This window comes from Vespa velutina, chromosome 3, assembly GCF_912470025.1.
Source record: "Vespa velutina chromosome 3, iVesVel2.1, whole genome shotgun sequence".
NCBI classification, from domain to species: domain Eukaryota; kingdom Metazoa; phylum Arthropoda; class Insecta; order Hymenoptera; family Vespidae; genus Vespa; species Vespa velutina.
This window is the reverse complement of record NC_062190.1, coordinates 11,002,299-11,016,496: the sequence shown is the minus strand read 5'-3', so window position 1 is coordinate 11,016,496 and position 14,198 is coordinate 11,002,299. Positions and strand designations below refer to the sequence as shown.

Sequence of the window (14,198 nt, the reverse complement as noted above, 5' to 3'; positions counted from 1 at the left end):
CATTCCCCAATTCCAAAATAGATTTCGACATTATTATTTATTTATTAATTATCTTCGTTTGTTCATACAAATATTTTGAAATTCTTTCATATGTATCAATTGAATAATAAGAAATATTATTCATTGAAATGTACAAGTTCGAAACGTTTGTTTTATCATTCGTTTAACGATCATAAAAATCATTTGAGTGAACGCGCATTAAATACGGTAACCTTTATCTCAAACTTTAATGTTAATTTTTCATATGAAAAAAATGTTAATCTTTCTTGTCAATATTTTTATTCATTTTTATACAATCGATTTGATATTTATACGCATAACCCTAAAGTGTCAAAGACTATGGAGGATAAAGAAAAGAAGGAATCAATTGAAGAAATCAACGTCTTCACCATTTTGTCATCCGATGGTTCAAATTCCGAAGGAAGTATTTCGCGCGAAAAATGTGTCCGCCATTTCTCACGCTACGAATTTCAAATTTTCCATCGTAGATGGATATACTTGATATCACGTCACGTCCATACTTTTTGGTGAGTTTTATATTAAATATATAAATATATTAATTTTATATTAAAGTTCGTTTAATGATAATCATTTAATTTAAGATGTTAATTAGATACAATTTTAATGTTACATTAAGCTTTTTCTTTTTATTTACATTTCATTCGTCCTTACATTCAAAAAGTACTTATCGAAAAATTTGCTCCTTTTACAAATTCTCCTTTGGATTACTTAATTATGTTATTTATTATAAATACTGTAGAAGAAAGAGGGTGGGGGGTTAGGGAGCGGGAAAAATGGGGGTGAGGTGATTTTTGGATGAATATTAGTTCGCAGATAATAAATAAATTAGTAAAGCGTTCTTTTTTTATAAAAATTATATAAAAAAAGTGTCCATTCGATCCGTAACACAGGTGTCCCAAATTTAATACCGCTTGTTAGATAATTATAGATCGTTTCCGACGATTCTATAAAAAAATATATATATATATATATATTCCTTTTATTCTATCGAGGAGTGTCCCTTTCCTCAATTTCTCTCAGTGACCCTCAATTGCAAAATGAAATCATCTGTAAATAAAATTAAGAAATATTATAATTTAGAAATATGCTTTAGCGATTCATATGTGTGTGTATATATATATATATATATATATATATATATGTATATGTATCATATATATATATACACACGCATATATACATAATATATGATATGATATACTAATATGATAACTAAATGTGCGAAAGCATAAGTACATATGTATATGCATATATATATATACATAAATACAAATTTATACTTTGGAGATGGAGATTACAAATCTTAATTCAAATGATAATGATATAAGATAAAATGTTAATGATATTAATCGGTATTGAAACATTTCTCAGATAATGTTCATAAGAATATGAATCGTTCTAGTCAGCAATCGAGAATTATCAATGGAGATATACTGATTGGGTTGCATCACGAGTCGTACCATTTACATTATATATATGTATATGTATATATATATATATATATATATATACATATACATATATATGTATATATCAAATTTACGACGTACGTAATTGCGTTCTTATCTGCGAAACGTAAACTCCTTGAAATTAGGTAGAACTTGGCGATTATTTAAGCATTAATATTCGTAATCAAATGCATATTTATTTATTTCGATTTCTTATAATCCAATTCATGAAAATTCTCGAATGTTCGGCGGGTTTTTTTTTTTTTTTTTCGTTTAATTGAAATATATAGAAGATTTGTATATATTTTACAAAAAAATATATATATACCTAATCAGGATTTCATCGTTGATCGATTCGCTTGTACGTCGATCGATTCTTTTTGTTTCGTAAAAATTCTCACGAGTACTTCGTTTTCGTCGTCCTCTGCAACGTATCCCAAATAAATTATTTATAACGATGCTAATGTAATTACATAAATAGTAATTTTTATATCCGTAAAAGATGCTTACATTAATACCGGATTTATTTTAATATAAGCAGATCGGCCAGTCGAAGTTACGATATTTATTTTATTAAGGGCGTAAAGTGTCTCGAGCTCCGCCAATCTCTGATCGGACACGCGTTTTAGACGTCTGCAATCGTTAATGAAACTTCAGAAATTTTTCTTTTTTTTTTTCTTTCTTTTATTGATTTTTCTTTTTTATAAATTAATTTTCAATTGTATATTCTTCCAAAAGAAAAAGTATATCGCACGATTACGACTATCATAGGATTAAAATAGTATGATATGTAGATATATTATACTTACTTCAATAGTAAATTTGATCTTTCATTTTCCCCTTTAGTTAGCGACATTTCGATGTCCGAGTCATTTTCTTTATAATCCGCAATTCTATCGAGAATACGAATAAGAAAAAAAAAAAAGAAAGAAAAAAATGTTAGTTAACAAAGATATGTCGTCTTACGGCTTCTGATATATTTAATGAATTTCAATTAAATATTCATGAGGGACAGAAAAGCGAGATAACATTCTGATGTAACTTTTGCAAGTTTTGTGTAATAAACTTGATCTAAATGCAATATCTAGTCACAAAGATATAATTTATTTTTAAGGCTAATACGTTAGTTATAAATTATCGAATATTAAAAATATCCTTTATCTATTTTTTTTATTTTTTTCTTACTTAAGGATATTATTTGTAATATTTTTAGTATTTTATATAATATTATTTTTAGTATTTTTATAATTTTAGTATTTTTAAAGGGGTTGTATAATGCTACATTTGTAAGGGGTATAATAAGGATTATATAATAAAAATTAATAAAAAATCTACCTGATTCGTTCGCCGTTAACAGCTTCGAAGAGGACCAACGATAAAACGAAGATAGAGATTTTTATAGCGACCATCATGTTTTTTCTTTTTTTTTTCTTTTTACGTTTGGTAATTTACGATTAAAATATGTAAAAAATAAATATATATATATATATATATATATATATATATATATGTATACAAATATAATATATATATATAGTATAAAAAATCAAAACTTTATAAAAATCTTGCAACTCTAATACTCGCGGTTTAAGTTGACACAAAGTTCGAAGCTGAACCGATTTCGTCTTAAGTCAAACTGTAACATAAAGCGGACATCCTCGGCAGTGTGTATATATTATCGACAATATGTATATATCCCCTCCATTGACGTTTTCCTCCTAAGATGTTCTTTTATCACTCATATATATGTATTCTACTGGACGCGTGCCTCTTCTCTCTTTCTCTCTCCCTCTCTCTCTCTCTCTCTCTTTCTATATATATATATGTGTGTGTGTATGTGTGTGTGTGTGTGTATATATATATATACACATATATGCGTATGTGATGATAAATCGATCTTCTTAAGCAGATTTTTTATAAAAGTTTTTATACTTTCCTTCAATAAATGATTTTTTAATTAAATGATTAAGGACTTTTAAAATTAATCCTTCATTCATTCTTCTTTCGTATAAATAATTTCTGATCATTTTTATTTATCCTTTAGATATATCTAATTCATTATAATTAATTTCTATAGGTCTAATTATAAAGGCTTTACTACCAATTTGTAGGTAGCCATTTTGACTGTCTAAAGACAAGCAAGTAGATCACATATATCATTATACGTATTAAGTATATATGAAAATAATAAGAAATAATATGAAATGACGTATTGAGAGAAGAAGGCGTGGTAGATATGTACGTGAAAATTTCACAATGGACTATATAACGCAAGTCGTTGTTTTATTATGATAAACCTGCGCAATATCAAATAAACCGAAAAGTCTTTCTGTTTGATAGTAACAGACGATCTTCGAACGGAAATGAAAGATTGTGCAAAGGAGTGGTCCATCACGATATATGTTACGTTCAAATGAGAAAGAGAGAGAACTAAAGAAACATAGAGAGAGAGAGAGAGAGAGAGAGAGAGAGAGAGAACTTATTGCGCAGTTTATAATTGCGAAATGTAAGATCTGCCACGCGAACCGTTTCTCTCTTGATCATTTTATATCTTCGTCCTCTTACAATTAGACTGCTTGACTTCGTCAGCGTCTTCTTTTTTTTCTTCTTTTTTTTCTTTTTTTTTTTTTTTTATATGGTCTCCGCAATAAGAAATCATATATTTATCGAAAAATTTTTTCAATATCTTTAAAATTGATAATATTCTTTTTGATAATGACAATACGTGAGGAATAGCTTTATTTTTTTCTTTTTTTTTTTTCTTTTTTCTTTTTTCCCCCCTAAGAAAAAACAAATTCGGTTTGGGTTGAACTTCGCCTTCTTCTTTTCTACTTCTTGTTGGTTCACAAGTAGTTCAAAGCATTTTTAGTCAGACAGGATCTATTTACTCCCTCTTTTTCTCTCTCTTTCTTTTTCTCTATCTATCTATCTATCTATCTATCTCTCTTCCCTGTACCTTCATCACTCTCCAATTCTTTGTCGCATCGTTATGCCAAACTTTGCAAAATTTTGAATCGTTTCGCGATGGTATTCATTTTTAAAAAAGTTCTTTCCTTTTACGTATATCATTTTTTACGGTCCTTGATAAAATATAATCAATGTACAATTCAGACACAATGATAACCTTTCTTATTAATCAATTATTATAAGTCAATTATAATAAAATCAATGATATCGCCCGATGAACTTTATATTTTATGCATAAATGTTTAGATGTCAATTTTGAAAATGCGTTAAAAAAGGTTTCGTTATTTATAATTCATTTAACACAAACAAAAAATAAAGTAAATCAATTAAGATTAATAATACGAGTTTCCTTGTTATCGGTTAAGGAATATAGTTTTTTAATAATGTTCACAGAGGGAGCTGAAAGATATATTTTTAATTTGATAGGAAATTCAAGGTGTATTTCGTTATAAAGGAGAATACAAAATACAACTATGGCTATGCATAGACACAATTATATTTTTATTTTTGCTCTATCATGAAACATAAAGGAAAAATAAAATAATTAATTTTTTTTTCTTTTTTTTCTTTTTTTTTTTTTTTTTTTTTTTTAAATAAATTATTTCAATCTTAATAAATAAGATAATACATTTATTCACTGGAACGCTTAGTCGCCATAGTCTTTACGTATAGATCGTTTCGTAAAATAATAAATAAATAAATAAATAAAATAAATAAATTATTATTATTATATATATATATATATATATATATATATATATATATATAGTATCTTAAATAAATAATACGTATTAGATGAAAGGGAAGAGCACATCGAATACGCTCGATAAAATACATTCGAAATTTTGCTGACATTCCTTAAAGAGAATTCCTAAAACAATCAACCTTCGAACACACGCACGTACATTTAACACGTCAACATCTACATTTATATTATCCATTTATATATTATAATAAGAATTAATGAAATAATTTACTTAGTAAGAACAAAGTACATAACATCGAGGTAATATGATATCGATATACTCGAAAAGTGCGCGTATGTAATTTTAATTAATTTTATCTTTATGAATGAGAGCGCAATATATAATTAATAACGACTGTAAGAGCAATGAAGGTGATATATAAATACATAGATAAATAAATATGTAAAGGAATGTGAATTAAATTGTGATTAAAATAAAGAATAATTTCTTTGATCTCCTTTATCGCTTATACGAACTGGTATAATGACATTTTATTACGACATTGTATATACTATATTAAGAATCACGAACGTTTTTTTTTTTTTTTTTTTTTTTTTTTTTTTTAATGAATTAACGATAATTCTTTTCTTTTTTTCTTTCTTTTCTTTTTTTTCTTTTTTTTCTTTTTTTCTTCTTTTTTTTTTTTTTTTTTTTTCTTTTATTTTCTTTTCTTTTCTTTTCTTTCTTCTTAGATCTTATATAGACGTTCACGTGATTATCACTCCTCGCATTTTGACTTCATTATCTTTATCACAGAAACTATCTTTTCGTGCCTTTATGCTGTCGTATGATACGTGTTCACATTAAAGCGAGTCTAGAGATCGATTGAGATTGCAATTGATTATGATATAACAAACAATAAATAATCATTTTAATTCGATTAAATTATTCAATAAATAAAATAAATAACTTAAAAAGAATGTATATATATATATATATATATATATATACATACATACATATATATATATTTATATATATCGAATGCATCGAATACTGTTTTTGTTAAGATGTCGAATACTTAAAAGGAAGAGCATAGTAGTTTTTCTTTTTTTCTTTTCTTTTTTTTTCTTTTTTTTTCCTTTTATTTTTTTTCTTTTTTTTTTTTTTTCTAGGAAGTTACGATTGTTTCAGGTTTTCTCCCTTTTTATTCTTCTTCCTTCTCCTCCTCCTCCTCCTCCATCTCCTCCTCTTCCTCCTCCTCGTTCTCCTCCTTCCTTTTTTTCACTCATTCATGTTTATCCATTTCTCGTGTCACTATCAACTACAATTACGTATCACGACGAGACTTAAACATTTGTCGTATTCGTCGCTAATTATTTATGCTCTAAGTTTATTAAAGAGTTCAGTGCATCAAGTTCGGACGGAGAACGGTCCGTAATACTGTTTCAGGCGATTCACGATCTAGTAGCTTTCTTATTTTCCTCATTTCTTTTTCTTCTTCTTCTTCTTTTTTCTTCTTCGTCTCCTTCTTTCTTTCTTCTCTTGCTACACTCAATTGCTTCGATTTTTGTTTCTCCTTCAATCGATATTGCAACATCCAATTAGACTAATACTGTCCCCCGTTCTCTAGTTGATCGCTTGCATCCTTCTATAAATAAAAAACGTATAATGAACGTTCGTCCGAATCGATCATCATCATTCGTTTCGACTCGGAATAGCGCGAAATGATAATTTTATTACTTTATTTTTTTTCACTTTTTTCTTTTTTCTTTTTTCTTTTTTTTTTTTTTTTTTTTTATCGATTGTTTATTCGTCGGCTCGTAAGGAAAAAGAATAATTTCATTGACGAGCTCCGTCGAAGAGTATCACACGATTTATTTACTATATTGGCAAGCACACATTTCCGCGTTCTATATATTTTCTTCGTTTTAAAAATTTTACATCGTACTTGCAATTCGAGAACGCAAATTAACTATTCCGACTCATTGGAACAAAGTGCAAATGTCATTTCTCTATTTTCGATCATATTCCTCTCTCTCTCTCTCTCTCTCTCTCTCTCTCTCTCTCTCTTTTTCTTTCTAGTTTTTTTTTTCTTTTCCTTTTTTTTTTTTTTTTTTTTTTTTCATCTTCTACTAATTATCGCTCGATTACGCATGCAATCTCGTAAAAAACTCGTAATTATACAAACGACAGATATAAACGATTTGCGTTTCTTCACGAAGATTTAACGATCTTCCATTATCAATATAATACATGATCGATTTTCTTTCTATACGAATCATTTTCCGATAAATTTAAAGAATAACATTGATGGGTATAATGTAAAGGACTGCTTTGAAAGCGATAAAACTTACCAATGGGAGAGATAAAATCTCATTATTCTCTTCCGGGAGAAAAATCGAATCTCGTCCGTCTATTTGCAGAGTCTCTCGCAATTTGTTGGAACTGTCGTCCGTTGGAGATCTTCGCTTGCGACCTCTTCAAAGAGAAAAAAGAAACAAAAATAAAAACAAAAAGAAAACAATAGAAGCAATTAATTAATTAATCAAGTTACGAAATTAATAATATTCGAGTAATCTCTTTCTTTAACGCGTGTCATATGTAGTGGTTAATTCGAATGGTCAAACAGTTTTATCGCGTAATTAATCATTCCAATTCTAATTGACGAATATAAGAGACGTATAATTATTTAGCGATTGATTATCGATGAAACGATTACGAACGATCGCTTTTCTCTCTTTCTTTTCTTTCCTTTTTTTTTTTTCTTTTCCTTAAAACGATGAAGAATGATGATTAAAAAAAAAGTTATTCGATCGATGAAATCTAGATAAATCGATATTACACGAATATTTTTAATTAATATCTATGATTTATATATCTACGATTTATAATAATATCGAAGAACATCGACATTATATGCCGACGTACACGTTCGAGATTAACGGATACCAGTCAATGTGTTCTTCAGCATAAAAATGAACGTTATGGCATCAGTCGAAGAAGAGAGAGAGAGAGAGAGAGAGAGAGAGCCAGAGAGCAAAAGATCACGCATAATTCTCGTGTCGGCGAAATGAATAAGATGACATATTCGCGATGGGGTCGTCCCAATCATACAATCTTAAAAATTTCTAAACTCGAATGAAATTCATGAATGAAATTTGTCGAGCCAAGAAACACGTGTCTGATTTTATATACTTATTAAAGATCCAACTTTGGAATTAAAATTCTTCTTTTTATTTCATTTTATTTTCCCTTTTTTCTTTTTTTTTTCTTCTTTTTTCTTTTTCTTTTTTTCTTTTTCCTTTTGCGATTTATAAAAGAATAAGAAAAGAAACAAAGGACAGAGTTGTACTAGTTTAAAGATCAAACAAAAAAGATATCATCAACGTGATAATGTAAGTATGATGTAACACGGTATGTTTACACGTCATTCTTTTGTATATGCGTCTTTCGTATCATTATGGGGATCCTCTCTTATGATATCTACATAATTTAATTTCCTCCGGAAATGTGACAATATCGGATGAATTAAATTCACGAAATCCAAAGAAAAGACATCAATCTTCGGAAGACATATATTGTGAAATTCCTATAATCTACAGAAAGACTTATGTCGCAAGCGAAATAGACCGGTTTTTGTTTTGTTTTTTTTTTCTTTTTTCTTCCTCTTCATTTTTTGGTTTTTTTCTTCTTTTTTTTTTTTTCATTTTTTCGTTTTCTCGTTTTTTCGTTTTTTCAATATATCATAACTTTTACGTTAATATCAAACAAGTGTATTATTTCGGATGGAAGACATAATATCGCATGAGGGGGAAAAATCATATTTTCTCGATCTCTTCGAGTATGAAATAAAAGGAAGTAGTTGGTCGACATTTTATCCTGATGAAAAATGCAATATAATATTCTACGTTAGATCTATGGGAAATTGCGGACCTCACCAATTGAATTGAAAAAATCAAGCGGAAACGAGAAGAAATAAATGAAGAAGTAGTAGTGTAGTAGTAGTAATAGAAGTGTAGTAGTAGTAGAAGTAGAAGTAGTAGTAGTAGTAGTAGTAGTAGTAGTAGTAGTAATAATAATAGGATAAATAGGAACGCGAGTACAATCTATTTTCTTTCTCTCTAGTATAAAGTAAGTAATTTCATTATGAAATCGTGATATTCAAGCGTCTTATATTGGAAAAAGAATGCCAAAGATAGGATAAGCAAATTCATGTTACCTCTCTCTCTCTCTCTCTTTCTCTTTCGTGAATGCATACCACGAGTTATAGGTGTTGAATAGAAATACGTTCGGAGAGTATTCGAAGGAGAGGTAACTCTGTTAGAGACTCCATTACCGGTAGCTGCATTTTCTTCGCCCATTTACTGGCTCCTACTTATATCTTTTCTCCTTCTCATTTATCTCTCTCTCTCTCTCTCTCTCTCTCCCTCTCTCTCTCTCTCTCTCTCTCTCTCTCTCTCTCTCTCTATCTCTCTTTCTGTCTCTCTCTCTCTCCCACACACTCTCTTTTACCCTTTCTCGCAGAAAGTTCCAGTTGATATACATTACACGTAGACAGACGCGTTATCAGTTCGTTAAATACTTCATCACTCGTTTTGCGTTGTGCCTTAGACGTCTCAGAATGTCATTTGGCTGGTAAGACACTAATTCTCATTATCCTTTCTCCACGTAACGCGACGCCTACCCCTCGTATCGTTAATTTTCTCCCTTTCGCGTTAACCCTTAATTCTATGTCCGCCTTTTCTGTATTATATAACCATACCATGTTAAAGTAAAAAAAAGAAGAAAAAGAGAGAGGAAGAAGAAGAAGAAGAAGAAGAAGAAGGAAAAAAGAAGGAATTTAGCACGTTTATATACAAGATATCGTTGTTTATGTGTTCGATAATTTGTGAGACGTTGTAAAGTCATCGATAGTGTAGTGTCCTTGCTTAATATAAACAGAGATAGAAAGAGATGGAAACAAAAGATAGAAAAAAGACAGAGAGAGAGAGAGAGAGAGAGAGAGAGAGAGAGAGAGAGAGAGAGAGATGTGTTGCCTACGTACATATAAACGTTAACACAGGAAAAAAGAGATCGTCCTTTCTGATTGCCGAGGATCTCCCCGCCCCATTTGCTTTTCCTTCGCAACGATATTGTCCTCCTTTGCTTTATATTTCATTGACAATCTCAGAGGACACGTAGCGACCGCAGGATCAACGGTAATCCTAGGAGCATGCTTTGCTAATCTCCCAACGACAAGACGTATATTACGATCATACCGAGCCCCTGCTAAAAACCATAAGCGATAGATCCTTCTGTTCGTGTAATCACGTTGTATCAACGAAAAAATTACGTCCTTTTCGTTTCTTCTTCGTTAAGCGTTTTGAAGAAAGAAAAAAAGAAAGAAAAAAAAGAAAAAAAAAGAAAAAAAGGGAAAAGAAAATGAAGAAGAAGAAGACTTCACGAGATATTTAAAAAAATTTTACATCTCTCGAAAACATACTAAATCTAATCATTTCGATCTATTAATATAGTTATCATTATTTATCTTGTTGAATAATAGAGATAATAATTCGTCGAAAAAATAAACGATCTTCGAGAATTACGAATGCGAATTGCGTCAATGACGTCATCCTCACGGTCGATGCACGCGAGACGTTATCATAATGGATGACAAGGCAACAATAAGTAACAAGATTATTTTTGTATTAGAAAAAGAGAAGGGGCAAGACAAGATCGTGCAACCTGAAATAGTTCTTGCACGAGCAAGATCTCACCTTTCTTTTCTATACGAACACGACTCAATTGAAATCGTTTACGAAGTATTATATCCCAACGTATCTAATTGCTATATACATATATATATATATGTATATATATAGATATATATATATATAGATATACTTGTTTCTCTGGTTTCTAGATCGAATAAGATTTTTTGATCTTGCAAGTGAAAAAAGGAAAGTCTCTGGAAAGTCTCTGGAAAAGTCTTTTATTATGGAAAAATCATTGAATCTAAGAACTTACTAAATCAGATCTTGTATTACCTTATACAGTCTATTTATGTTTCTCTTTGTCATACTGGAGAAAGAGATTCTCGAATAAAATTTTATAATCTACGTTATGTGTATTTATATATATATATGTGTAGGAAAGATAAGAAAACTTACATTTTCGCAGGATCGACAACGCCAAATGCAATAGGTATAGTTATTATCTTGCCCTTCATCTTTGATAATCCCAATAACGTTTCCAATTCGGCAAGCCTCTGATCCGAGACTCTCTTGCGTCTACTGTAATCGAAAAAAAAAAATATATATATATATAAAGAATAAGATTTTATCTATTTTCCTTTGACGAAACTTAGACCGTACGTAAGAGTTGGGTAACGTTAATAACTCATACATCGCTAATTATCATTAAAATCTGACATTAGAAGCATCACGTTATTTCTTTTTCTATATAGATTTTCACCGCTTTCACCGACTTTAAAGGAACTTATGACATAGAAATAATCGTGAGAAAATGACTAACCTATGTTATACGTCGAACTATCTTTCTATCTATTGGCGTATCTAAATATCTTGCAAGATTTTCTTGCCTTTTTTATATATGGCCTTTGCACAAACGTCTTTAGCCTTTCTCGAGGATTTTTCAAGCCGTTTCGCAAGCGGCCATTGCCACGCACTTACTTCGCGATTCAATCTATCACCGCCTTGTACTATAAATATACATTTATTTGCAAAAACGATTCACGAACAACAGTCACGTGACTGCACTTCGTTAAATAAATCGTAACATAAAGCATTCGAACGCATAATATCCGTTCTAACGTAGAGAAAATTTTAAAGAAATGTCGCCATAGTTTCGCGCTAAATAAATTTCTTTTTTTGTCTGTCTCTTTTTTTTCTCTCTTTTTTTTTTTTCGAAATTCAACGCACTAAACAATAATCCATATTCTCATAGAAATTCGTATGAGTTTATTATTTTCTTCGTTACGTCGATCAATTATATATTTCGTCCTATTCACCGTTCTAACCTCGTTTGAATACTTTTTTACTTTCTTTAATTAAAAATTATTCTCTCCGTGAGATTTTGTACTTTTCATTTGGAAAGACAAAAAGAGGAAAGAAGGAACGATATCTAATCGTCGAGCTAATCATTCCAGCATATGTTCTATAATATCGACAATATCGGAAAAAAGAATTGTTATCGTCCTTCCATGACGATATTATTTAGTATGAGTAATTTTTAAATAAATGAAAAAAGAAGCAGAAAAAAAATGATCAACAAAAAAATTTTTTAAATAAAAATTTAATGCAAAAGAAAATCTTTGTTGGAGGCTTACCTGATGATACCGGAAGGTCTGGCTTCGGTTGGTTTGGGTATCAAAACCGTCATGAGAACACTGACGATCAGAAGAGTCATCAGTGGACGCGATTTAACACACATTTCGTATTTCGTCATTTTTCCTTGAAAGAAATTCGATAAAAGAACACTCGAACTTTCGTCGAAAGAATTTATTTTCTTCTTCGTTTTATTTCTTTTTCTTTTTATTTATTTCTTTTTTTTTCTTTTTTTTTTTCCCCCTTTTTTTCTTGTCTTTTTCAACGAAAACGACGCCTCCACGAGAAAGAATACGATTACTTTCACGATTTTTCCTTCACGATTGTTCGTTCACGAATGATAAAAGGTATATTAAGAAGAGGTAAAAGAAAAAAAAAAAGAAGAAAAGTAAAAAAGAAAAAAGGACAGAAGACAAGGAAAATATAAGAGAAAACGATTAAATTAATGTCGCAATCCGTAAATCAAGTCAATTCTTTTTCTATTGTCTTTAACGCGCTAGTGCCCCTTCTCCTTGCTGCTTTTGTCTAGTTGAACTGTAGCATACCGTCACTCGGTTCGAGCATATATACTCGAAGCAGAGTAAGCGCCCCCTCCTTCCCCTTCGTCAATGCCATCCCCCACTCGCCTTCACTCGGGATCCTCCCTCACCTTTATCCAACCATACTGGACTCCGATCCTTTTTTTTTTGGGGGAAATACAACGATTCGTCATCTTCGTCATCATGTATCGATTATCAATGTGATAACACCAAACTTTATCTTTCGATGATTTTCATGAAAAAGAAAAATTTACTCTCTTTCAATGATTAAATAATGTTAAATAGATAAAGTAAGGTGTTTATCATTTAATGACTGTATTCGTTTACATCATCGAGAATGAGAAATATATATATAGAAATATGACAATACCGATTAGTCGGTATAGGAAAATAATTGATTATAATCTATTATCTATAAGCGTAATCATTATAAAAGACAAGGATCTTATTCCTTATGTTATAACAAAAAAAATCTTTGTCTATCTTTAGGTTTTTTTTTGTCTTCTTTTTCTTCATATTCTTTAATGTCTCTGGTACGAAAAGAATGCGTCGATGACGAATGTAATAATCAATGTAATTAATTCTTTAATCACCCTAGACTTTATATTCCCTAGTAAATTTCCCCTACGAACTTTTTCCTTTTACAAGTTTTATCTCGACAGTTGATTCTACGTATTCATGGGTCTCTCTTGTACGGTGAGAAGGTATTTTTTTATTCTTTGAACGCATCGAATGACGTAGATGCGAAAAGATTTTCACGTAGAAAAACGTAGATACATACATATGTTCTTTACTCGAATGTGTTTACTTATGAATCTCGTTTATCGATAATTATTCGTGGGAACGTGAGTTATTCTCATAATTAAAAATAAATAATGTATTATTTTTCGCGGTCCATTCGATGTTCAGTTGTAGATAGTTTGACGTAATCAATCGATCGAGAACAACGTTTCTGTTTCTATATTTCTAACATATATTTCCAATGAAAATGTTCGATGGTCTGATGATGCGGCTGATTCATACGAATTAAAATATAGAATAAAACAATAAACAATTATTTACACACGCGTATAACGGCGAATATATATATACATATATATATATATATATATATATATATATATATATATGTGTTTATGTACATACGTGTTTGTCTACGGAAGAGATATCTCCTCCGTATTGACCAATATATGTATTTACCTGATATCT

At 29.9% G+C, this 14,198-nt stretch overlaps 3 protein-coding genes across 4 annotated transcripts in view; 1 reads left to right on the top strand and 2 right to left on the bottom strand.

Moving 5' to 3' along the window:
* Positions 1-268: 268 nt before the first annotated feature.
* On the bottom strand, positions 269-2,988 carry LOC124947502. Its single transcript, XM_047489733.1, has 5 exons — positions 2,805-2,988; positions 2,279-2,362; positions 1,980-2,102; positions 1,798-1,893; positions 269-1,068 (listed from the first exon to the last, which is right to left on the bottom strand). Exons 1-5 carry the CDS (start codon positions 2,879-2,881, stop codon positions 1,065-1,067), a joined length of 384 nt encoding a protein of 127 aa, XP_047345689.1. The 5' UTR covers positions 2,882-2,988; the 3' UTR covers positions 269-1,064.
* The window catches only part of LOC124947500 (putative fatty acyl-CoA reductase CG5065), a 33,238-nt gene continuing 19,545 nt past the window's right edge, over positions 506-14,198 (top strand). Inside the window, exon 1 of one of the 2 annotated variants that reach the window (XM_047489728.1) lies at positions 506-527. The gene's annotated coding sequence lies outside the window, so the exon portion shown is untranslated. Of the gene's footprint in view, positions 528-9,709; positions 9,761-14,198 lie in introns of those variants that run through there. The other variant, XM_047489729.1, reaches the window with a different exon arrangement.
* Positions 6,663-12,996, bottom strand: LOC124947501. The gene is made up of 4 exons (XM_047489731.1): positions 12,453-12,996; positions 11,275-11,397; positions 7,480-7,603; positions 6,663-6,773 (listed from the first exon to the last, which is right to left on the bottom strand). Exons 1-4 carry the CDS (start codon positions 12,569-12,571, stop codon positions 6,732-6,734), a joined length of 408 nt encoding a protein of 135 aa, XP_047345687.1. The 5' UTR covers positions 12,572-12,996; the 3' UTR covers positions 6,663-6,731.

Excerpts from the sequence above, each read along its gene's own strand:
- LOC124947502 (XM_047489733.1), bottom strand. The coding sequence starts at position 2,881 with ATGATGGTCGCTATAAAAATCTCTATCTTCGTTTTATCGTTGGTCCTC. Across the intron at positions 2,363-2,804 it reads GTTAACGGCGAACGAATCAG|AATTGCGGATTATAAAGAAA; the intron begins GTAGATTTTTTA and ends TATTCTCGATAG. Across the intron at positions 2,103-2,278 it reads AGATCAAATTTACTATTGAA|ACGTCTAAAACGCGTGTCCG; the intron begins GTAAGTATAATA and ends TAACGATTGCAG.
- LOC124947501 (XM_047489731.1), bottom strand. The coding sequence starts at position 12,571 with ATGACGAAATACGAAATGTGTGTTAAATCGCGTCCACTGATGACTCTT. Across the intron at positions 7,604-11,274 it reads GTTGTCGATCCTGCGAAAAT|AGGTCGCAAGCGAAGATCTC; the intron begins GTAAGTTTTCTT and ends TTCTCTTTGAAG. Across the intron at positions 6,774-7,479 it reads AGATTTTATCTCTCCCATTG|AAGGATGCAAGCGATCAACT; the intron begins GTAAGTTTTATC and ends TTTTATTTATAG.